The sequence below is a fragment of the Hypoxylon fragiforme genome (assembly GCF_022984875.1).
Source record: "Hypoxylon fragiforme strain CBS 206.31 chromosome Unknown GGS25scaffold_10, whole genome shotgun sequence".
Lineage (NCBI taxonomy): Eukaryota > Fungi > Ascomycota > Sordariomycetes > Xylariales > Hypoxylaceae > Hypoxylon > Hypoxylon fragiforme.
This window is the reverse complement of record NW_026054765.1, coordinates 2,411,241-2,434,595: the sequence shown is the minus strand read 5'-3', so window position 1 is coordinate 2,434,595 and position 23,355 is coordinate 2,411,241. Positions and strand designations below refer to the sequence as shown.

General features: G+C 49.0%; 7 protein-coding genes across 7 annotated transcripts; 2 read left to right on the top strand and 5 right to left on the bottom strand.

The window, feature by feature from the left end:
* Positions 1-70: 70 nt before the first annotated feature.
* On the top strand, positions 71-1,776 carry GGS25DRAFT_511918 (37S ribosomal protein MRP4). Its single transcript, XM_049262755.1, has 3 exons — positions 71-189; positions 255-1,116; positions 1,180-1,776. The coding sequence occupies exons 1-3, from the start codon at positions 159-161 to the stop codon at positions 1,493-1,495; spliced, it is 1,209 nt and encodes a 402-aa protein (XP_049112642.1). The 5' UTR covers positions 71-158; the 3' UTR covers positions 1,496-1,776.
* Positions 1,777-1,894: 118 nt separating this feature from the next.
* On the bottom strand, positions 1,895-4,632 carry GGS25DRAFT_511914 (uncharacterized protein). Its single transcript, XM_049262754.1, has 2 exons — positions 4,405-4,632; positions 1,895-4,196 (listed from the first exon to the last, which is right to left on the bottom strand). The coding sequence occupies exon 2, from the start codon at positions 4,135-4,137 to the stop codon at positions 1,990-1,992; it is 2,148 nt and encodes a 715-aa protein (XP_049112641.1). The 5' UTR covers positions 4,138-4,196; positions 4,405-4,632; the 3' UTR covers positions 1,895-1,989.
* Positions 4,633-4,900: 268 nt separating this feature from the next.
* Positions 4,901-7,204, bottom strand: GGS25DRAFT_99067 (cytochrome P450). Its single transcript, XM_049266202.1, has 7 exons — positions 6,889-7,204; positions 6,534-6,831; positions 6,360-6,476; positions 5,903-6,300; positions 5,822-5,843; positions 5,566-5,757; positions 4,901-5,488 (listed from the first exon to the last, which is right to left on the bottom strand). The coding sequence occupies exons 1-7, from the start codon at positions 7,099-7,101 to the stop codon at positions 5,079-5,081; spliced, it is 1,650 nt and encodes a 549-aa protein (XP_049112640.1). The 5' UTR covers positions 7,102-7,204; the 3' UTR covers positions 4,901-5,078.
* A 4,635-nt stretch (positions 7,205-11,839) lies between these two features.
* GGS25DRAFT_511905 (T-complex protein 1 subunit eta) lies at positions 11,840-14,342 on the bottom strand. Its single transcript, XM_049262753.1, has 4 exons — positions 14,111-14,342; positions 13,843-14,009; positions 13,450-13,771; positions 11,840-13,392 (listed from the first exon to the last, which is right to left on the bottom strand). Exons 1-4 carry the CDS (start codon positions 14,154-14,156, stop codon positions 12,254-12,256), a joined length of 1,674 nt encoding a protein of 557 aa, XP_049112639.1. The 5' UTR covers positions 14,157-14,342; the 3' UTR covers positions 11,840-12,253.
* Positions 14,343-14,956: 614 nt separating this feature from the next.
* On the top strand, positions 14,957-15,789 carry GGS25DRAFT_526612 (uncharacterized protein; the record flags this gene model as incomplete). The annotated part of the gene is made up of 2 exons (XM_049265020.1): positions 14,957-15,467; positions 15,524-15,789. The coding sequence occupies 2 exons, from the start codon at positions 14,957-14,959 to the stop codon at positions 15,787-15,789; spliced, it is 777 nt and encodes a 258-aa protein (XP_049112638.1).
* Positions 15,790-19,286: 3,497 nt separating this feature from the next.
* GGS25DRAFT_511901 (putative amino acid transporter) lies at positions 19,287-21,553 on the bottom strand. The gene is made up of 4 exons (XM_049262752.1): positions 21,014-21,553; positions 20,664-20,886; positions 20,466-20,578; positions 19,287-20,397 (listed from the first exon to the last, which is right to left on the bottom strand). The coding sequence occupies exons 1-4, from the start codon at positions 21,265-21,267 to the stop codon at positions 19,389-19,391; spliced, it is 1,599 nt and encodes a 532-aa protein (XP_049112637.1). The 5' UTR covers positions 21,268-21,553; the 3' UTR covers positions 19,287-19,388.
* GGS25DRAFT_511900 (DUF829-domain-containing protein) lies at positions 21,554-23,234 on the bottom strand. Its single transcript, XM_049262751.1, has 2 exons — positions 21,972-23,234; positions 21,554-21,915 (listed from the first exon to the last, which is right to left on the bottom strand). The coding sequence occupies exon 1, from the start codon at positions 22,871-22,873 to the stop codon at positions 21,983-21,985; it is 891 nt and encodes a 296-aa protein (XP_049112636.1). The 5' UTR covers positions 22,874-23,234; the 3' UTR covers positions 21,554-21,915; positions 21,972-21,982.
* Between the last annotated feature and the right edge of the window lie 121 nt (positions 23,235-23,355).

The following is a 23,355-nucleotide window of genomic DNA, read 5'->3' as shown; positions in this document are numbered from 1 at the left end:
CGGAAGTACAATATCCCTGGCTAGATCCCTGCCCGGCCTGCTGCCCGCCATCATTCAATCATCATGTTCCTAAATTCCAATTTCAATCCAATTGAGTCCCAAAAAAAGAAGAAAAAAGGTCGCTGGGGATATCTGGAGCTGGATTGACACTCATAACCATGATTATAAGAGAATTCGGTACTCGCCAAGGTGAATTTAATTTTCAATCTTTTATGTATTTTTATTCAATTGCGATTCTGACAATCAAATCATAGCCCGAAAGGCCTTGGCAAAACCTCTTCACCAAGCTTGTCTTCGCGCCTTATCCACACAACCGACGACACCAGACGCAGCCGACGTCTCAGATGCGGCCCTCCAGTCCTCCAATGCCCAGCCACAGCCACCTTCCATCTTCACCGCCAATGCCCGCGCCCCCAGCCGTCGCAAGAAGCCTGCTGCCCCCGACACCACTGTCGCCGACTACCAACTAGCTAGGGATTTAAAGAAACAGATTGGCCGACTGGGTTCTAATGTACAGCGCACATACCGCCCCTCCGATGTCTTCCACAACCCTCCCGGCCCCAAAGATGTCACCCTCGAGCTCCTCATGGCGTCCCAGGCGCACATGGGCCACCATGCCTCGCTGTGGAACCCGGCCAATGCGCGGTACATCTACGGCATTCGGCAAGGCATCCACATCATCTCGCTCGAGCAGACGGCCGCGCATTTGCGGCGCGCCGCCCGTGTGGTTGAGGAGGTAGCATATCGCGGGGGCCTGATTCTGTTCGTCGGAACGCGGCCGGGACAGACACAGATCGTGACGCAGGCGGCGCGGCTGGCCAGGGGATGTCATTTATTCACCAAGTGGACGCCCGGATCCATTACCAACAGCGAGGTCATCCTGGCGGGCATGCCCATGACAATGTTGGATGAGAACGATCAGCCCGTCGAGGGCTACGAACGCCACCTTATGGAGCGACGGCCGCTGGTCCCGGATCTGGTTGTGTGCTTGAATCCTATGGAGAACTATGTGCTGCTGCATGAGTGCTCGCTGGTTAATGTGCCGACGATCGCTGTCATCGACACAAATGCGGAGCCCTCGTGGGTTACATATGCCATCCCGGCGAACGATGACAGGTATGCTCTTCTTCCTTCAGCTCCCCAACTTCCCTAGAAGTAGGTATGCTTACACATACATAGTCCCCGCTGTCTCGCCGTAATCGGTAGCGTCCTCGGACGCGCAGGCCAGCAAGGCCATCAGCGCCGCATCAACGACGCCAAAGAGGGCAACGTAGCCTGGAACACGCCCCTCGACGTCGTCCGCTTCATCACCCTCCAGCGGCAAAACGCCATGAGAGAAGCCGAGCGGGAAGCGGCCAGCAGACAAGACTGGAGCCATAGCCCCCCGACTTTCAAACGGGACAATAGTAACCCTGCGGAGCCAACGGTCGGGATGGATGCCGGGTTCCAGAATAGCTCGAGGGACGGCGTGAGGTCGGGGCTGGACTTGGAATAGGCAGGGAGGGGTATGATGAGCATAGATGAATACCAAGGACTTGAGGGGGCAAGTCTCGGTACCCTACATGGGTATCTAGGTAGGCATGCCGTAGGGAATACTCCGGTTTCACTTAGGGTTAGCATCTTACTTCCCATGTGCAAACCGATGCGTTGAAATATGCAATCAATATACTTGTGTATATGTATAAATACCTCCCATGGAAGATAATACATATGAATCTTCCTTTAACGAAATCTACATCTCGTCCTGATTCCTTTTTTTTTTTTTTTTTTTTTTTTTTTCTCAACGAAGAAATGCTTGTCGTCTGTCTGCGTTTGTTTCTTTGGTATCACGGAATCCACCCACCTGTTTTATATTATCTATGCATATGCCTATGCCTATGCCTATGCCTATACCATTACTATGCTGTTATGCCATGCCGTTACGCCGTTATGTACCTATCATGCCGTTATACCAAAGCCATCCACCCCCTTTGTCCCCCGAGTCTCCTTTTACCCTAACGGAGTGAAAACCACGTTATAGATACTACTCCGCTTTCTCGCACGGTCTCTTTCCCGGCCTATACCCCCATCTTCTCCCGCTCCTCCTCCTTCTTGTTCTCCTCCATCTTCTTCGATGTTAGTCCCATCCACAGCATCGTGTCCATTTATAACAGTTGGTTCGTCCCCTGGCTTGGCGTCGGCCATGAAATCGTGGTTGTGGAGTAGGACATCGTCGATCGCCATGCTTTTGTCGTTGTCCATGTCCGTGCCATTATCGTTGTCGTCGTCGGAGCTGTGCTCGATAAGCATGTCTAGGTCGCGGTCCATGGCATCTTGGTCGTCCTCGTCGTTATCGGTAGGTGGATGGTGCTGGGGGCCATCTAGTTGATGATGATGTAGATGATCGTGGTGATTATCGGTGCCGTGAAGAAGGGCCTGGAACGAATCTGGGTCGTGGTGGTGAGGAGGTCCTGGATGCTGATGATGATGGTGAGCGTGATGGTGGGTTTGGACGTGAAAATGATCATGAGAAATGGGGTCATGGATGGAGACAGTATGCGTTTGGTGGGGGCTGTACGGTTCATGGCCGTGCAGCGATGTGTGCGAGGAATGTGGGCTTGAGTGTGGTCCTGTGTCACTTGTATGAAAGGTATGGAATGAATGAGGATGGTGATGAGTTGGTGGTTGGTGGTGGTGATGGTGGGTAGATTGGGATATAATTTGCGGATCTATAGGGTGATACATGTCCACGGCCTCGTGTAAAGAAGCGAGGGTCGCCGCAGAATCATGGTGCAGCTGGTTCTGCATCATGGGATGATGGGGCGGTAAGCCCGTGTCTGGCGACGGTTGTATAGGAGAGTTAAGCAAGGATGTGATGTCACTGGGATGGGCATACGGGTTTGAAGGGTTGACTAGAGATGGCAGGTCATGATGACTAGGCGCCTGCAGTTCGAGGACCCTGCCGGTGGTCCCGACTATGCCGGGTCCAGGAGCTGCGGTGGGTGACATTCGCGATAGCATAGTATTAAAGGGATTGCTGCCAATGTTGTCAATGTTGACGTTTACGTTGAGTCGCTTCGAACTAGTAGGATTTGGAATGGGTGTTTTGTTTGTTTCCTTGCATTGATCACATGTCCTAATTACATCCGAGACTGTCTCCTTGATACGGCTCCAATGATACTTCTCAGCAATGGTAGCCGTGGTCTTGTTGATACCAGCATGGCTACCGGCTTCGTGGATGCGGCGCGAGATGTCCATCTGATGAATAGGGTCGCTAATGACCTCCTTGTCCTTCAGCATCAACACGTCGTTGTCGAGCAATTTATAGTGCGTCGCGGCGCTGCGGAGTCTGCTTTTCTCGGCGCGGTCAGATCCATTCGGGTAGCGCCCGTATTTCAGGTAGAATTTTATTTTGTCGAAACGCTCTTCACTCACGAGAAGGGGCTCGCCGTTGCCCTCACCGGCACTTGGCCCTAGATCCCGCCCGTAGATGATGGCATCGATCAACCGATCTGGGTATGACTTGAGGTTTCCGCAACCCTTGACGCGTCCGATGCGTTTAAAACCGAGGGCGTCCCAGATTTTACAAGAAGCTACATTCGTCTCGTAGACCAGGTTGAAAACCGAGTACGTGTAGCCCAACTTCGGCGCCCAGTCCAAGTAGCTCTCGCCCATGAGCCGTCCGACACCACGGTTTCGAGAGGCGTCGGTGACGAGAAATCCACCGTTGCAGACATGGCTACTACGGCCAGGATAGTTGGGCTTAATATAAAAGCTACCAAGACATTCCTTAGACCAATCCTTACCTTCAGTAACTTCCTCGGCGCTCTCGATCTGGCCAAGCAGCATGATACCAGCAAAGTTCTGAAGCCAATAGGCAGAGAATTTGTCCAAGGGCATAGGCTCTATCATGGGATAGGTGTCGCCCCCTTCAATCTCCTTTGCGAGCTGGTCCGAGAGGTAAGCCAGAAGGGATGGGGGTACCTGGTCACGAGAAGCAAACGGCACAACGGTCGCAATAGTCTGACGATCTCGTAAAGTCACCTGACGAGGGCGAACATCCGGCGGCAGCTCTGGTTTTCCAGGGGTCGGGTACGGAAGCTGTCCGCTAATGCGATATATGGTCGGACTAGATGGATCATCCATGATTGCCGGCATCTTGCCGAAAATCGGTTACCAACGACCGAGTGAAGGCCTTGGGAATGGCGTTACCTAATCTAGACATGTTACCTATCAACAAAACGTACTTATTACACACAAAACACATCATGAGATATGTCCCTTTTCTTCTCTTCCTAGCCTGTAAGTAGGTAGGTACATGTGCATATAAATCCGCTTGTCGATTATATCTATCCCCTACATATATACATATAGTCACAATAACGACAACTCGACTCGAACCAAGGAGGGCGATGGTAATCTTACTAGGTTAGAAAATGATTGGTTGTGTGTTTGAATTTGGAAATCGTCGGCGGTTCGAGGTAGTCAAAGCTCTGCTGTGTTACCACGGCTGCCACGCCACTTTGTGACTTTGTGACCCCTCGGCTGCTTTGGATGGGGCGTTCAGGGGGGGGAGTTAGGAGTTATGAAAATCAAAGTGTAAAGTGCAAAGTGCAAAGTGCAAAGTGGGTGTGATGATGAACTTGAACTGTGCGTCGGGAAGGGAAATTCGTACATGTGAATATTTTGGAACGCAGCGGAGTTTGTAAAGAAATGGTTAAACTTCGGGGAAATACTAGTAGTACCATGCCCTAAAAGTAGAATCAGTGCCATGTGATTACTAACCTATGTACCTAGTACCTAACCTAGGTAAGTACCTAGGTACCTAGTACTAAGCAGTAGGAGGGAAAGGGGTTCAGGGGTAACCGGCAATCGTGCCTACACACATACACACAGAGCGACTTGGACATAATGTTCTATCGTTAGAAGGTAAAGAAAACATAATACTATAACTATAACTTTATACTCACAGAGTAGTCTTCGTTTAACTTCAATTAATATATTATTTTATATTTATTTCATTAACATCAGTACTTCGCAAGGCCTTAGGTATCCAATTCCGCCTTCCGAGTAAATAGGTATATAGCCCATCCATATTATCACGACCACTGGATCCTCTCAAGCCGTACCTCCAGTCCCCCTTTCGGCCTCCACGTCACCGCCGGATTCTGCACCGGCACTGGCTGGTCACCGAGCGCCGACAGGTACGGGCTCTGCTCAAAACGAAAATTCCGTATCAACTCGATCATCATGACCTTGAACGCGAGTAGCGAGTAGCTCTTCCCTATGCATATCCGCGGCCCGTTCCCAAATGTCTCCATGGCGTACGGCGTCGCTGCGTCGTTCGTAAGCGCGTCCCACCGCTCTGGCTTGAACTCCATGGCATCCTCGCCCCAGATCTGCTTCGATAGGTTGGATACGGGAGGGCTTAGGACGAGTTGTGTGCCTTTTGGTAGGAATTGTCCGCAGATTACGACGTCGGTTGCTGCTTCTCGGTACGTGGCGGGCGCTGCGGTCATTAGTTAGTATTGCAAAAAAGAATTTAAAGCGTCGTTGTTGGAAAGGAAAAGAGTGGTGGGATTTTACCTGGACTATATACTCGTAAAACCTCTTGCAAGAAGTTCTTCATGTAATGTAGTTGTTCGATATCAGTGTAGGTGGGTATGCCGATCGTTCCTAGAGCTTTTACTACTTCGTCCCTCAGCTTGGTCTGTACGTCAGGTCGCGTGGCCAGCACGTAAGAAGCCCACGTCAAGGCACCAGATGTCGTTTCATGTCCTATAACTCCGTTAGAATCAGATCAAATGGTTCTGGTTATGAGAGAATTTCGATTGGGCCGTACCAGCGGAAAGGAAGTTCTGTAACTACAAGAGAGTTAGCTAATTATGTTCTTGCCAATGGCGCTGGCGGAATCCAAACTTACGTGACCACGAATATCTTCAATGGACAGCCCACCAGCTGCCGCTTGCCGTTCCTCAATCATGTACGTAAGCAAATCCCTCGACTCCGTGCCGCCGACCTTCTCGCGATCGGTGGAATGGACATGCGCAATTCGCTCCTGGATGCATTCGTCCAGCATCACATGCACGCCGCGCATCGCACGCAAGAAGCCCCAGTTGGCCTCCACCGGGAGCAGCTTGCGAATCGGGATGTGGACGTGGATGAAGCTGATCAGAGCGCTCAGGGGCGGTTGCGCCAGCATGCGGAAATAGCACTGCAGAAAGTCCATCTTCAGCTCCTCCGACCTCAGGTTCTCTAGCTCGACACCCAGCGCTGCCACTCCGATGGCGTCCAATGTTGCTTTCGTGTAGACCGATTGTACTGTGGAACTTGTTAGTCCAATGATATCCATGGCTCCTTGGGGTGGAAGGTTCACATACCCTCTATGATGCCCGAAGGGGTCCCGTTTAGCTTGCGGTTGATAAGAGCACTCATCTCCTCGGCCTTTTCTTGAAAGACCGGGATAAGCTTCTTCATGTTAGGTACCGAGAAGACATCTTAGGAAAGATCCTGTTAGCAACTATGATGGAAAGACCGGTTATGGTACTCATTACTTAAAATCATCCTGCGCTGTTTCTTGTGTTCATGGCCTTCAGCAAACAAGAGGCCAGTGCCCACGATCTCTCCCAGCAGCCTTTCGAGGAATTTCGGCTTGACGAAGTCGTAGCACTTGGTCTGCATGATTTGCTTGTGAGCCTCAACCGTATTTATTAAGAGAATTTCTTTGTTGAAGAGGATGTGATAGCGTATGAATGGTGAGTCTGGCCATCTCGCAACCCAACGCATGTAATGTTCAATTGGTGTCGCGGCCTTGTACATGTGGACAAGCTGGCCAAGAAAAAAGGTGTTATTCTACGAGCATGTTAGTTATGATAACAAAGCCAAGATCATGGGGGGCGGTAACAGAACCTTGGGTCCAGGTATATTTCTCAAAGGAGAGAAAAATACTGGATATAGAAACGCACGATATAACTTCAACAAGATCCATTGAAGAACAAAGAGCACTATGAAGGTACCAGTGCGGCTGGATGGTAACCACCAGATGATATCATTGGCCGGCCTCATGATAGGCACGACGACACACTCGATAAAGGCGAGTCCGAAGCAGATCTGAATATCCATATCGAAATATTACGTGTAGAGGTCGCGTGCAGTTAGAATTCCCCAGCGGTTGTGCAACCATCGCAGAGATCTCGCGAGATCCAGATGCCTATATATCAATGCAGATATCCCACACCCAGGTAACTTTATCCCAAAAGAGATCCACCGGTCACCGGAGTATTCTTAGCTCTGTGGGAGGTTCACGGTACCTGCTCCCGACAACACGGTTCAGAAGCCAAGGACGGACGATCCCATTGGGTTAATGCGATGCGAAGCATCTTTCTTTGATCTGTCTAACAGCAAACCGGAACGCGGCATGCTACAGGAAAAGTAAAAAGGAAAGGATCCCAATAACCCGTCCGGGAAACATCGTCGGGGATCACAACATAAGGAGAGTCCACGCATGATCCACAAAAACGACATTATTTGCATGGAGGATTCATCCTACTTCACTTAACGTTGCAGGGTAGGATACTACCTGGGTACATGAGATATATTGGTTCAATATGGTAAATTATAGATTATCAAGTTTAAAATAAGATATATCCCGGTCGTATGCTGTGTGCTGCAGGCGGGCAGGTTGACAGGATATGTATGTACCTACATCATTGCATGGCACATCATGGCACATACAAGTTGTGCCTCTAGCCTATGCACATTCGTGGGACGACTGTTTCTTTTCCTGATCATTATTAATATTCCCCTCCCTCTAAACAACATCATGGCTTCATGATATGGCATGATATGACGAGTCAGGCTCCGGGGTATCCGCCTGCTGTAGTTGGGGGCACAGAAGCGGCAAAAGATAGAGGCAAAAAAGGGCAAAAAAGCAAAAAAAGGGAACATTTCATAGAGTAATAAAAATTCTAGTTAATAACTATTCTTGTTTCGTTAATCTCTCCTCTTCCCCTCAAAACGCGGTTAACGAATAAACGCCGCAAGCGGGAAGACCAACCTGCACCTCCCCCCCCCCTGCAGCCACATTTCGCTTTGAAGTCTTCTACGGGGTCTATGCATGTGGTAATTGACCAAATGAAAGGGCCATAGAAATGCGGCCCATGACTAGCGTTATCAGTCCACGGGCTCGGGCGTATAACACGTGTATTCCAAGAGACACCCCCTGGGCAGCCCTCTCCTCCCCCCTTACATCCCTACACTACGAACGACCCCGGGGTATTGGTCCACCCGAACTGCTACCCACCATCAGTTCCGATGCTGATCATGTCGAACAGTCTTCCAAACCAGTGCGCCGGGTCGCGAACTCCTCCATACGATGTTTCCGACGCCCCGACCCTACCTATCTACACTACGCTGCAGAATTGCTTGTCATAAATCGACACCGGCTCAACCCTTCCCGAGAGACAACTGCATCCGGTTAGGTGTCGTTCGCCATTGCTACTGTACACCATGCCGTAGAGGCTATCGCCATTGAGGATGTCTTACTGTTCAGTTAACGCTAGATCTTCACCGCAGCCGATGTGAATTTTGCTAGACCTGAGCACCTGTCTTACACCAGCTCTCAGCCAGATATATATATAAAAAAAAAGAAAGACATTCATTTTTGTCATACCTAAATATACGTACCTACCTGTCTGGATTGATACACAACAGGATACTAAGGTAGGTGTGTAAGTCTCCGCGGATGATAGGTTACATAAGAGTAACGGTGGTGCTTCTATCCCGAGTCCCCAGGCAGCTTAGCGTTACCTTGCAGCTTGCTCGATGCTACTTTGCTTGCTACGGCACGACGTAAGAGCGTCTCTCGACATTAAGATTGTAGTTTAAATGCGGAATGTCCGCCTTTTTGGCCACGCTGTGATTGGACGTTTCGTGAGTGACGTTAAACTACTGTACCTACAACATCGTGGATGAGGGGGCGGTTTTTTTTTTGCATACAGGACTTTTCATTGGGCGGCCTACTATACTTCCTGGCTCATTATACCCTACATGCATTTTTGCAGTTCACGCCGTTATCACGATGGATTATACTTACCGACATGACATGACCCATGCAGCTAGGTAGTACTGTGGCGCATCATCACGATCAGGTCGAGGGTACGCATTTCTCCAGTCAATCTGCGTAGGAGCGAAACCGAAGGTCGATGTAGAGTACCCTAACATAGGCTTGCAGATGGGACAGTCCAATGTCCATGATTCCCCGGCTTCTCCAATTGGTCTGTATGCGGGAACAGAGGCTTAAACTAGTCAAATATCCGCTCCCATAACGATTACGACTGTGGATATCTTGGTATCATCTGCATAGTGTATGGTTTTGAGCGGGGTGAATAAAAACAGCCATGGGGTAAAAAGTGATACTGGGGGTAATTTCTTTTTATTTCTTTTTTCTTTTTTCTTTTTTTTTTTCCCGGGAAAGAAAAGGGTATGGATACCTCGTGCTTGGTTGCATTGAAACCCCCTGCCCTTGATCAAGATCACTTCATACCCTTACTATGTAAGTCCCTGAAGATTCTTCCTCTTATCTACCCCTACCAGCAAGCAGAGAACGTCTTTCTTACAATCGTATTCTACATAGCAGTCCTCAAAGCTTCATCGTGATCCTCAGGAAGCTCAAGCTGAAAAAAGTGGCATTCCCAATTCGGTGACGAAAAGGGCGACCCATTGCGCTATGTGAAACGGATTTGGATAAAAAGGACGGCGATCACGATGCTGAACCTGTCATTCCGACAGGCTGGGACCGGGATTAATGAAGCGCATTACATTATACACAAAGCGACTCTCACCGCTTCTATCGCCCGAGTCTACGGTTAAAGTTGCGGCGACGATGTCTGGGTGCGTGCTGAGCCTCAAGTAGGGACCAAGGGGGGGGAAGGGGGAGCTTGGGACAGCTAGTGGCATGTGAACAGACGTCCCCCGGGTCCCTCAGACGGGGAACAGGGTGGCCTTGTAAGACATACGATAGATGTCAATTAATTGGCTTTGCCAGAACCCACTTCAGTCCGAACTTCTCACGATCCTTGTGGATCATCGATGCGATTACTCCTTTGAAATTTCTTGCAGGAGCTGTCTATGGGTATGCCCCCCATTTTACAGCTTTCTCTAATTTTCCCATCGTGGAGACAAGAGCAGAGAAGATTAATCGTTCATCAGTATTTCTGGTCGACACGATCTATGGAAATACACGCCGAGCCCCTTTCATGCAGAACCTAGGGAAATACCCCGACTCCTATACATATGTAGTACGACCTAGGTAGTCAGCTATTAGCGGGTTGAGTGGTCAAGTACGGGTTTCTAGCAGATTCGATGATATATAGTGGAAACGAGGATTCGGGATATACTATTGCAGATAGTGCTCCTCAATAGCTTTACGGCCTAGTAGACTGCTAGATTATCGATAGAATATTTAGATCATCATTATAATTATTGTACGCCGGGACTTATATTGACCATTATAGAGGTCTAAGTCTTGGTATAGAATGTAACGTATGAAGCGTAGGGAAATTACAGCTCGTAAACTGACACCAAAGTCTTGAAGAAATCACCATTATGTTATTATTGAAATCATGTGAAATTCGCAGTTCGTTATTAGTTGAGATAAACCTGGTGTAATAACGCCCAAGAGTAACTAACAAACGTCTGATATTGTGATTCAAATGCAGCTTACGAATTCTTGACAGGCTGGAGATGAATTTCCACTTTATTAATAACTCGACTTGCTATTCGGAACCACACGAGGGCAGGAAAATCAAGGTCAACTCCACCAAACCTTCAGCTTGACTTTACCATCTTTACTCCAGATAGAGATGCGTGCTTGCAGTGAAAACTGCCGCGCCGGCTGCTTCCGGATACATCGATATATCGAGAGATGAGCGCGAAGGATCAGCGTGGAAGGCATCCTTTCCATACTGAGTCTACTGACGGGTCGATTAGCACATGTCTAAGCTGAATCGTGGGGTCTTGTACTTACCCACAGACAACGCAGCAAAGGGATGTTCTATACCCACCAGTATCTCCGTAGTAAGATTTCGACCTCCTTGTGTGATAACGTCGTCAATCTCCAGCTTAGACATTTGAATTGCTACTGAAATTATGTCCGAAAAGCACAATGATACCTAGGTATACTATATCACATGTTCACCGGCCCGGTAGTTCCATCCACCGTACGAAGTTTCTTTCCCGTAGTAAGACTCCGTTTCCGCGACTGGGAGGTTATACGTTGAGAGAATAACTCGTCAGTGCTTACGAGAGTGCTGACGAGGTGATGCCATGTGACGAATGAAAGCCAACGTCAAAGCATGTGTAAAGACTCCACGGATAATACAACAAAACAACCTCCAACTAATATCCAGCTGTAGCAGCTTCAGAGCTCTATGACTCCTAGTAGGTAGTATATTGTCAGATATTCCTTCTACGCCAACCAAGAGGCAGTCTATGTATAGTAGAAGCCCCGTTGTGTCATAATTGGCAGAAGCGTAAGCCACGGTTTCTATCCAGGAAGGCATCTGTCAAATATACTGACATAAACTCAAGACAAATAACGAAAGATCAACTATCTACCTTTCGGCGTAACGATAAAACCCGACAGCATCTCTAGATATAAAAGCTAAAGGGGTCAGATATAAGTGGCATCAACCGGTGAGGTAAATAGGTAAGCGCCTCCATAAATCAATCACAGAAGCGCCAGCGTCAGTGACTTAGGTAGGTAGGTACCTACTCCGTACGTATGACTACAATAAACCCCTACCGCACGAGCAAAAGTCGAAGTCAAGCAACGTACCTACTTACCTAGGTACGTAAAACCGAGCACAAAGTACACAACTCAATACCAGGATCTAAAAGACTCTAGCCTGGGTGGATTGTTGATTGGAACATGGAGAGATGGAATTTAAGCGTGGCAAGTTCTAACATACCCCCAAAGATACGGAGCCGTCATGTAATATCCAACTTTTCATGTTACGATGGCAGCCCTAACACTAGGTTAGGTTACCTAGATTACCTAGGCAGGCAGGCAGGCAGGCAAGGATATTTCAGTGCCTCTCGTAGACAAACAGACAGACAGACACTTAGTTGCATAGAAGGCATAGCAAGGTATAAATCTTAAAAAGGCGCTTTTTTCCTTTCAAGTCATCTATATTCCGCATGCATAGCCTTTTGAGGTATCATACATCACCGATGCGCCCCTTTATTCATTGAACATGCCTCCCTTAGATCACATTTACCGCCGGGGAATAGCTCGTCCTCGCCCTCTCAATGCCCGCTGTGCTGTTCCAGGGGGTAGCGGCTGGTTTGGCCCTTGTGGCTGTGCGCTCTCCTCGTTGCGAATCGTCTCGTCAACGCCTAGGATCAAGCAGCTAGCCTCGGTTGCCGCCTGTATGGCGTTGGTCTTGACTAAGGCAGGCTCCCAGACGAATCTTTCCATCATGTCGGCAACACCTTCATTAGCAAAGTCAACACCGGCCCAGACGCGACCCCTTCGGTGCTCGACGCGTAGTCTATTCAAGATGTCGGTAGCGTCGAATCCAGCGTTGTCACATAACTGGCGAGGAATAACCTCGAGCGCCTTGGCGAAGGACTTGATAATGCCCTGCTGCTTATGCGGAATATCGCTATCAGCAAAGCGGTGTAGATACGCCGATATCTCCATTTCACAGGCACCACCGCCACCCACAATCATGTGGTTCTTGATAGCACGCTTAACGATCATGATGGCATCGTGTAGGGATCGCTCTACTTCAGCTATGAACTGCTCAGCACCACCACGGAGGACCAACGTGCACGTCTTGGCCTCCGGGCAGTCCTCGAAGAAGTTGAAGCGTTCGCCACCAATCTGGCGTTCATCAAAGGAGCCACATGTGCCGAGGTGGTGGGGTTGGATATCGGAGCAGGTGGATTGTATAGTGGCGCCGGTGGCTTGGACAACTCGTTCCATGTCTTCGGAGGCGACACGACCAGCGCAGAATATATCGCGATCAGCGAAGAATTGAGTGGCCAAATCTCCAATAGGTAGTTTAGAGAGTACCACTTTTGCGCCTGTCTGGTGAATGGCCTCAAGCTTCTTGTAGATGATTTGCCACTCGGCATCAACAATAGCCTGGTACTCGGAAACCTGCTCGACTCGAACCTCAGCATTGTCCTTCTCGGCCTTCAGCTCCAGCTCGACGTTCAGGCAGACGATCTTGGGCTTGGTGAATGATTTAGGTTGCTGCTCGAAACCAGCGTACGAGAAGGTCTTCTTGAAGGCAACACCATTAACAAATAGAGACTCGGTTAAGGAGCCACCTGGAATCTTCTTGATGCCGATGAGTTTCTCGTTCAGGTCGTCTTGGTCTAGGGATAACACAGCATCCACCACCACTAATTGAAGTTAGTCATCAATTTATGGCTGCTAGGCATAAAGACAGATACACGTACTCTTGGTGAAAAATGGGGTATCTTTCTTGATTAGTTTGCTGGTCATGGCCGTACCGGCTAGTTTAATAAGAGTTTCCCGCTTATTCGATTCGTCTGTCCTGACGGCGATTTCCTTGATCTTATTGACGGCCATGGTGGAGGCTTTCCGTAGACCCTTGATGATGATTTGAGAACTGACACCTTGCTCAACATGTTCTTTAATCTCCTTGAGTATTTCACCAGCCAAAACGACTACCGATGTTGTTCCGTCTCCCACTTCGGCGTCTTGTGATCTCGCAATGTCGACGAGGATACGGGCAGCAGGATGTACGATATCGAGTAACTATTAGATTTTATTTTTTTAGTAAAAATGACGTGCAAAGTAAGGAGGAGGATGGGAGAGGCGACTCTAACCTTCATTACTGTTGCGCCATCGTTGGTGATGGTCTGTCTACCATTTTCGTCTACCATTAACAGGTCACCGCCATAGGGGCCTAATGTCGACTTGATAGTGGCTTGAACAGCCTGGCAAGCGTTGATATTGGACACGATCTGGCCTTTTCCTTGCGAGGTATCGGTCCCTAAATAGAAAAGAAAGGAAAAGAAAAGTCAGCCAGGACATCTTGAAAGATATTGACATGCTGTCGACCTCATTCATGGGGTCAAGGGGTAGGTAACTCACCCTCTTTCAGGACGATAATGGTGGGGGTCTGGCCTCCGAAAGACATTTTGACAGGTAAAAGACACTAGGATATAATATGTTTTTTTTCGTGAGAAGGCTGGAAGGAAGAGTCAAATGAGTCTTATCGGGCTTGAAGGGAAAACTGCTAGTTACAGTTACTCAAAATCTATGATTGACTTTCCATCGGACGGGAGCTTCGAGGTTTACTAAGACTGGAAAAGCTGGAGAAGCTTCAAAAAATTAAAGTTGATTGAATACCTTAGTACATGGTACATAGCATTATTGCAGCCTCGCATGGTGGGGTAGGGTATGGTGGCGTGGCGGGGCTATCTCTCGTGCACGAGCCACATGCTTTACTTAGCGCGTAGTACATAGTTAGTATGTACCTAGGTACCTGGGACGATGAGATGAGGAACTTCAGGGTTCAACATCATCATCGTTCAAGTTCAAGTTGTAACTTCCTACATAGTAGGTAGCCTTCAATATTCCTTCCAACATTGAACTTATTACTTACCTAACCTAGGGTAGTACAACGCACCATTCAATCATTGATGTTTCAACATTGAACCTTGAACCTGCAACTTCCTACTTTCAACTTTCAACTTTCAACTTCCATACTCCCGTGCTAATCGCTACAATGTTTCCCTTTCCTCCATATTCATTCCCTTTCCTTCATTCCCTTCCCTTCATATACGTGTACCCATACGTACCACTCAGCCAAGCATCATGATTACACTTCTCTCTCTCGACTATCACTGAATTCACCAGTTAATCTATTGTACCTTCTAGGTTGTCTGTTCCTCATCTACTACATGTACCGTATGTCGTACCTAGTAGCAGTACACCATGAATTCCCTCTCAAGATTTCATGTCTTTCCTAGACTCCCAAATGAAGTCAAGGAGTACATTTGGCAAGATTTCATTCTCGATGCCAACCAGGACCGCCTTGTTGTTCTTAGCCAACCAAGCGAGGAAATCATGCCTACTCGTTTTCTGTCGTCTTCGCCTTTTTGTATCAATCGCCAAAGCCGTACCGTTTTCAAGCGTCTCTATCCTGTGAAACGACCAGTATTCCGTACTTATGAACATGCTACATTTGCAGACGACATAGATCCGGCCACCGACACAGAAAGTGACTCTAGCTTTACATCCCATTTGACCGGGATAACGGATATGGAGAACACTGAACTATGTGGAGATCTCTATCTTAGCCTAGAGCGTGACCTCTTTCTCGTCGTGGGTTACTCTCGAACTTGGTGCGATGTACATAATCATACCGATTACAGAGGAAGCAGCGCGCCTTACTGCATGTCTCCCCCGTTGGAGCTCTCTCAATCGAGACAATTGAAGCACCTCAGTAAGTCACGTAATTGACATACTGCCAGACTGAACACAGGCTGATTAATGCCATAGTGGAAATTGTACGGGTTCACCGATGGGAGATAGCATATGATCCCACTGTAATTCGCCATCTAGGAAGGCGCAATAACCACAGATACGGCGCATGGAGATTTGAGGAGGTTCAAACCTGTCAACACATATACTGGAACCACTTAACCGATCCAAATGATCTAATGAGCGAAGTCATCCTTCTTCCCGGGTCTGAATTGTTGGAGAAATGGGAGGCCCAAACTATCTTCTACGATAAGAAAATGCTATGTAACCAACGCAAATTCTAACCCATGAAATCTCAAAGGGGTAAAGACGACTAATTCGCCGTCACGAAGGTTAGATAATACTATGTACTGGTTTTTCCATTGAGGGCTGTGGTATATATTATTTTCATGGTCGAGTTCCCCCGAGGCCCCTTGCAACCGATAAGATTTTGATGAAGCAACCACAGCTCAACACACTAGATTACAATCAGAGTGATCCATGAGAAGAAAGTAAATTTTCATTCGCCCATGTGACATTGTAAATACTAAAAGCATGTCTATATATTTCCAAGTATTACATGGCGAATGAAATTATCCCAAGAATGGCTGGCATGGGCACTGACATATCCCAAACCTGATCCAAAATCGCCAACCCCTGAAAATTCATCCCGCCCGCCCCTCGGAGACTAAGCCTCTGTATCGCCTTCGCCTCTCCCTGCCCCCCGAAACATCCAGCACCACAATAGCCGCGTCTGTGGTCCCGTTCCCCGGAGCCAGCGCGTACAGGAACGCCCCCGGCGCCTTCATATCGATGAATCCCAGCAGCCGACCCCCGGCAGCCGCGACCCCCGACGACAGATCCGCGACGGAGATGATGCTCGCGTCCGCGGCGCTCATCTCCACGAGGCGCGGCACCGCGACATCGCTTACGAAGATGCTGTGAGCGGATGGCGAGCATGCTGAGGGTGTTGTTGCCGGGGTTGACGGCGAAGAGGTGCTGGTACGCTGAATTAGCTGCTTGGTTACTGGGTAGGTACCTACAGTAGTAGGCACTCTTTCAGGGGTTAAGTAAAAAGGGGTAAACATACTTTCCGAGCTATGGTAAGCGATGATTGACTAAGCAGCGCATCGGGGCTGGCCGGCTGCCTGCCTCGCCATACCAACTATAGAGTTAGACCCCTTGCCGCCGGAGGGCGTGACGGTGCCTTTTGGGAGAGGGTGCCGTCTGCGTTGATGACGCTTCTTGTACCTACTGTACCTAGGTTAGGATACTAACTAGTAACATCAATGATACCGGGCCTACCCTGCTAAAACGGGTTGTCGAATCGAATCCTTCCCTTTGTTCAGCTTGTGTAACTGTGTCACGAACCCCGCAATCCGCAGCGCTGGCGAATCAAATCCGCGAACGGTGCTTTGGAATTTCATTTTTTTTGGGGAATTTCCTAATAGGGTAATCGTTATTTGTCAGGCGGGCCAGCTCATTGGTTGGTTGGTGTACGACACGACTCGGGGCTTTTGTTCAAGTCACTTAAGTACCCTGCCATGCTTGTTTGTATGGTGTGGTACATATACATTCGTGTGGATAATTTGAGACTTACACATTGAACTCACACTACATATAATAATATAATGGCTTTCTGAGGATTCCGATGCAGGACAATGTTTGCTTGTTTCCCAGTGTGTGGGCTAGGCTACCTAGACAATGCTAAACACTTCGCGCTCTCCGGGCAGTAAGTATGTACCTAGGTTAGCAATGTTTCCTTTTACGAGAGTCTCACGAATCACGATCGCATGATTTTCTCGAAGGGAAAAATCCTCTTTATTGTATCACAACTGCGACATACACGGCGTCAAGGAGAGAAATCCTAGATTGATTCCATCGCCAGTGCCTAAACACACCTCGCCATCCTACCTATTCCTCGTTCGCCTTCTTCTTCTCCTCCTCCTGCCTTTGCCTCTCCCTCTCCCTCTCCTCTTCCGCCTCCAGCTCTCTTCTCCTCTCCTCCTCCTCCTCCTCTCTCCACTTCCGCTCGAGGTCTGCTATGCAGTATTCACAGTACTCGTACTGGATCGTCGTGGTGGTCCTCTCGATTACACAGTCGTCTGTGCCGTAGTCGTCGCACCGCTCGGTGCTGGACACGAGGGTCTGCAGCGTGTCGTGGCATATCTTGCACTCGATCAGGCACTCGTAGTCTTTGCACATCGTGTAGGCTGTTGGTGCGGCAGGATAGTTGTTCTTGGTACTCGTTCTTGGGAGGTAGGTAGGTGGTCTGCCTTTATTTATATTATGTGGATAGTGGGCCGGCTTTGCTGTGGCTGAGGATGCTGGGCGCGTTGCTTTGTATACCTACGAGAGAAGAGGTACTGGTGTTTGTGGAAATCATGTCGCCGTTTAGGGGGAGGTGGTATTTATATAATCGAAACTCTGCGATACAGTGATGCTCTTCCCTGAATATGAGGATGAGGTGTGTGCAAGGAGGTAACGTCTGACAACCTCGACTCCATGCCACAGCGTGGAGTAATCAATTATTGTAGTCATACTGACTGTGCCTACTACTAGTACTCTGTGTTCCCAGAATTGATGTGCTTCAAGAAGGCGTACGAATTTGCTTTTGGTTGTATGGTGCGGTACTTTCGTGTGGATAATTATGAATCTAAGACTTGACTTACATGCTACTAAGGTATGGACAGAATCACGAAGGCCTTTTGAAGATGTAGGGCAGGGAATTTTTTTTTTTTTTTGCTGGGCTGGGCTACCTAGTCGATGCTAAGGACTTCGTGCCTCGGGTAATACCTAAGTGATCTTTCCTTTCGTAGGAGTTTAATGGTCTTGCGAATTTTCTAAATGAAATCCCCCTAGCTGTATCACAACCGCAACATCGCGGTTAAGGAGCCGCTACAAACTGATCAACTCCATCGATACCTCACCAATACCTAAACACACACCATAATCCGCCGTCCTGCCTATTTCTTATTCGCCTCCTCCTCCTCCTTCTTTTTCTTCTCCTCCTCCTCCTTCTGTAGTCTCTGCTTAGTACTCCCTTTGCAACTAACGCAGTACTTGTCCTTATTGTCCTTATCCTCCACATCCATTACGCATTGGCTCGTGCCGGCATTCGCGCACCGTTCGCGGGTTTGTACGGCGGTCATCAGATGGTAGTCGCAGACTTTGCACTTGTATTTCACTTTGGTCAATTTGCACATTGTGTGGTTGCTGTTGTGGGATATTGATTATATATATGTTCGTTTTTTTCGGCGGCCTGCCTTTTTTGTGTCGATAATAACTTAGCTTCGATGTGGTTGAGGATGTCGAGCTTGTTGCTGCATATATGAGAGGAGAGATGTTGGAGTCTGTGGAAATACTGTCGCCGCTGTGGTGCAGATACCTGGTATTTATATAATCGAGGCCCTGCAATACATTGATACTGTACCCTGAATAGGAGGATGATGTGTGTAAGAATGTAGGGTCTGACAACCTCGACTTCATATGTCTCTTCCTAGGTTGACTGTATTTCACATCACAGAGTAATCGATCATTGAGGTCATATATGATCTGCCTGTTCTGTGTCCGTTCCCAGAATTAAGTCTGGCTTCGGCGTCCTGGACACTCCACAGTAGGAAGAACACTCTTGGTCGTTCATGACTAGTTCGGGTTACATTTATATGGCCGGGCCTCTACTCATTCATCTCGCTCATGCCATCATCACACATGACTGGGCGATAGTGCATCTGTGCTTAAATAGGACCAATGATGGGGGAAGTTTACATGCGCACACTAGATTTCATAAAGTCCCAGGACGGGATGGTCATTACATCGAACCGTTATATGATGAGGGATAAGTCATATATATCTATCTTTCCAACATCAAATTTGCTGACAAAAAAAATCATCCGTTTCCCATCTAAATACTCCTCAGCACCCTCCGCCACCACGGTTGCGCCCCCCCTAACTCACCATTAACCATCTCCTCCGCCTCCTCCAAATCACGGCGTCTGCCGGACTGCAAGTCGACTTCCTCCGACCTCCAGTACCGAGTCTTGAACACGATCTTGTACCCAAAGTATATGATGAAGAATAGGGGCAGCAGGATATACGCATCGACGAACCCGGCGACGTCCCAGGGGGAGAAGTAGCTCCAGCCCTGGACGAAGGCCAAGAAGATATTGGCGCCGAGACCAAAGTACGCGTTCCACGGATACCAGAGGGACACGAACGGCAGGTCTTTGTCGGTATAACCTTGGGCTTTCCACGCCTGGCGGAACCGGATGTGAGTGAATGAGATGGAGCCCCAGACCAGGAAGGTCGACACGCCGCTCAAGTTGACGATGTATTGGTAGGCCTTGGAAGCACCAGTTGAGACGTTCATCATGGACACGGCGCCAAACGCGTTAGCCGTGACGATAGCCGGGATAGGCACTCCTCTCTTGTCCGTCCAGCCGAGAAACGCCGGGGCCATCTTTTGCTGTCCCATGAAAAGGAGGGTTCGGGACGCGATGTAGATGGAGCTGTTGATGGCAGAGATGCAGGTAATCAAGATGAAGGCATTGATGAGATGCACGCCGCCTTGCCAGCCAGCGTTTTGCAGCGCAACAGTCATGGGACTCAAAAGGGCGCGACTGCTACCATTGACCAGCTGGCTGGCGTTGGATGGGCAGGTGAGGCCGAAGAAGAAGGCGGCGCCCATGTAGACGAAGATGATGCGCCAGAACACCTGACGGATCGCCAACGGGACGGCGACGCGGGGGTTCTTGGTCTCGGTGGCGGCTACGGCGACGGATTCGCAGCCGGCGTAGAAGGTGGAGCAGAAGACGAAGACTTGAGCGACACCGCGGAAGCCGCTCACGAAGGGTCCCGGGTCGTGCCAGTATCGGAATCCTACCACGTCCCCATTAACTCCACCAGCGACATAACTATAAGGGGTTAGTCTGGTTCCGCATAATATGTATTTACAATAGCTTGTATAGGTTGAAATACTTACACAATGGAGAAGAGGTAGAATGCGACCAATCCGGCAAGTTTGACAAGAGCCAGCCAGAATTCCGCTTCACCGAACGTGGTGACACCACAGAACTGGAAGGCCAAGAACGCAGTCTGAGAAAGGTGTCAGCAAGAATAGCTTCTATATTAATAGAAAAACATTAAAAGAAAAAAAAACACGAGTGGGAGAGGGACTAACCCATAAGATCAAGAAATACCCCCAAACAGGCACCTTGTCGCTCCAGAAGACGAGAATGTTAGTGGTGGCATTATACTCGTTGGCGAGCACAGTGAACCAAATGATGAAGTAATTCCAGCCGACGGCGACGCCAAACGCCGGGTCTACCATGCGTGAGGCCAGCTGAGTGAAAGCGCCTCCTGAGGGGTAGAGGGTTGTGATCTCCCCTAGACTTTGCATGATACTATTTTCCATTTATAGATTAGCATTTTCATTTTGGGGAAAGCGAGAAAAAAAAAACATAGTATATAAAAATACCGAAATAAAGAAATCGTGTGAATAAAGTAAGTAAGTGATGGGTGGTTACTCACCTAAAGGCAATGATGCCGACGATGCCAAAGCCAATCAACAGCGACGCCGGACCACCGCCGGACAGCGCGCTTCCGCTTCCGACCAAGAGACCGGGCCCTATGATTCCGGCCAAGGCCATCATGCTTAGATGTCGTGTTTTCAGCCCGCGCCGGACCCCCGACTCGGGGTCAATTGACTGAAAGTCGTCCTGGTCGACGACATATTCGTCCGGCGGCGTGATGGGGCGGTTATCGGGGTCTTTTGAGCTGTACATTTTGGGCTGGGGGTCCTCTTGTTGCTTGCTTGCTACGGTGAGCAAAGGACAATGATGGATGGCGATGTTGATGTGAGAATTGACAACATATACCTAAAAGGGATATTATGAAGATTTCTAGGAATTTAAATACTTGTTTAGGTACTACTTACTCAGGTGTAGATAACATTGAATACCCTATCTACAAATTCGAGGGTTCGGTCAAGAAACAGCACAGAGATTTCTAGATTTAGTTAGTCGGCCATGGCATTTGGCTGTAGGTAGAATTGCGTGATTGGGTGATCGGATTCCAAGAAAGTTCCAAGAAAGTTCCAAGAGAATTGTTATCAGATATACCAATACAGGTATGTACAGACGAGATATAACCTAACCTAGGTATGTATGACCTACAAAAGCCACCTGCTATAGCATCGGGTACCTTATTTAGTTATTTAGGTAGACATCCATCATGCATCTATTAAACTTAATCTGGCCTAGAACTGTCCGTTCCTACATAAGATCCTGCCTAGATCTCTCTCTAGTACATATAACTTACTAAGTCGTAGCTATAAGGATATATTCTTTATCCTTACTACGTACTTCGTACCTAGTAACGTTCATGTTTAAGAGTCAGCGGCAAGTCTTGACGGCAAACATAATAGGTAATAGGTAAACCCCATTAACATCGTGACTCCATTATATACGTACCTAACCTAGGCATGTAGGTATCAAAATACTAAACCCCCTCCATCGCCATACTCTCCCTCCAACACCTCTCAATCGCCCCCCAATACCTCTGCGGATGCACCCGCATATGTCCCACGTGCGGGGAATCCTCGAACCTCTCCAGCACCGCCGCGTACCCCTTCCCCCTCGCAGCCTCCGCCTGCATCTCCACGTCCTCCCACCAGATGAGGTCGTCGGCCTTGGAGTACAGATACAGCCTCGGCGCGCGGGGCGTCGCCATCCCGTGGTCGAGGAACGCCCTGCAGCTGTACACGCCGGAGGCCTCGCGCCCGCGCGCGCGCTCGACGAGGTGGACCGCGTACAGGAAAACCCACCACAGCGCGTGCGTGAGCGCGAAGGGCCAGGGGAACAGCTTTGCGGTGCCGAGGGCCATGGCGCGCGACCACCGCCCTACTTCCGTCGCGAACACGACGCTCCCCGGCGTCGAGTCGTTGACGCATAGGTGGTGCGGCAGCCGCCGGTGTCGGCCGTGGCGGTGCTGGAACGCGTTGAGCGTGGCGGCGGCGTAGATGCCGCCCGTGTTGGACATGATGTGGAAGAGCACTTTTTCCTCCTCCGCACGATCGCCCGCCGTCGGGAACACGACGTCGACGAGCGGCAGCATGACCTCGGTGCGCTGTTCCAGCGACGGGAACGACGCCGCGAACGTCGACGAGATCACCATGAGGATCCGGGCCGCGGGGAAGAGCTTGTGGTACCCGTCGACGTACTTGGCGACGTTTTTGGGCGTGCCGTCGCCCCAGCCGTAGACGACGATGGTGGTGGGGTGGTCGACGGGGGGCTTCTCCTCGGCGATGGAGCCGAGCTTGCTGTCTTCGTTGCGGAGGAATATCCGGTCGGAGATTGGCGTAAACCCCGGGAATGAGGGTTTCACCGCCATGGTGACGGTGTGAGAGGTTGGTGTGTAAATGTGAGGGTATATGAAGAGATATACTTGTATTATTTAAATATCACTGAGGTTGTATAAGATTAAGACTAAGTTTGTATTATTTTTGAATTTTGACGTGAAGCTGCGTATGTGATGGTTGTATCTTCAATGTTGAATTAGATATCACGACGCTACTGTAGGTTGCAAGATAATAGGGGAGACTTGGGAATAGCTTATAAGGTACCTGGACCTAAGCAATGAAATAAGCGTGCAGAAAAAGCACGATAGATAGCGCCCTGTTAGCCCTATAAGTACCTACTATAATATTACATACACCAACAAGCCGAGGCATAAGTGGGGGCAGCAACTCCCACAGAGACTTCTAACTCAACACATTATGTTGGGGATTCGAAATGTAGATTCCCTACTAGGTAGTATATGCTATTTATGTTGAGCAGGAACAAGCCATCCATAATTAACCTAGCAACGATCTC

Bases quoted from the DNA above. Each gene is read 5' to 3' on its own strand.
- GGS25DRAFT_511901 (XM_049262752.1), bottom strand. From the start codon at position 21,267: ATGTACAGCTCAAAAGACCCCGATAACCGCCCCATCACGCCGCCGGAC. The intron at 20,887-21,013 runs GTGAGTAACCAC...AATGGAAAATAG, and splicing joins GTCGGCATCATTGCCTTTAG to TATCATGCAAAGTCTAGGGG. The intron at 20,398-20,465 runs GTAAGTATTTCA...AACCCCTTATAG, and splicing joins TTCTACCTCTTCTCCATTGT to TTATGTCGCTGGTGGAGTTA.
- GGS25DRAFT_99067 (XM_049266202.1), bottom strand. From the start codon at position 7,101: ATGGATATTCAGATCTGCTTCGGACTCGCCTTTATCGAGTGTGTCGTC. The intron at 6,832-6,888 runs GTTCTGTTACCG...ACATGCTCGTAG, and splicing joins GAAATATACCTGGACCCAAG to AATAACACCTTTTTTCTTGG. The intron at 5,489-5,565 runs GTAAAATCCCAC...TAATGACCGCAG, and splicing joins TTTACGAGTATATAGTCCAG to CGCCCGCCACGTACCGAGAA.
- GGS25DRAFT_511914 (XM_049262754.1), bottom strand. From the start codon at position 4,137: ATGCCGGCAATCATGGATGATCCATCTAGTCCGACCATATATCGCATT.
- GGS25DRAFT_511905 (XM_049262753.1), bottom strand. From the start codon at position 14,156: ATGTCTTTCGGAGGCCAGACCCCCACCATTATCGTCCTGAAAGAGG. The intron at 14,010-14,110 runs GTGAGTTACCTA...TTTTCTATTTAG, and splicing joins CATTATCGTCCTGAAAGAGG to GGACCGATACCTCGCAAGGA. The intron at 13,393-13,449 runs GTACGTGTATCT...AACTTCAATTAG, and splicing joins TACCCCATTTTTCACCAAGA to TGGTGGTGGATGCTGTGTTA.
- GGS25DRAFT_511900 (XM_049262751.1), bottom strand. From the start codon at position 22,873: ATGGCGGTGAAACCCTCATTCCCGGGGTTTACGCCAATCTCCGACCGG.
- GGS25DRAFT_511918 (XM_049262755.1), top strand. From the start codon at position 159: ATGATTATAAGAGAATTCGGTACTCGCCAAG. The intron at 190-254 runs GTGAATTTAATT...ATCAAATCATAG, and splicing joins AGAATTCGGTACTCGCCAAG to CCCGAAAGGCCTTGGCAAAA. The intron at 1,117-1,179 runs GTATGCTCTTCT...ACACATACATAG, and splicing joins ATCCCGGCGAACGATGACAG to TCCCCGCTGTCTCGCCGTAA.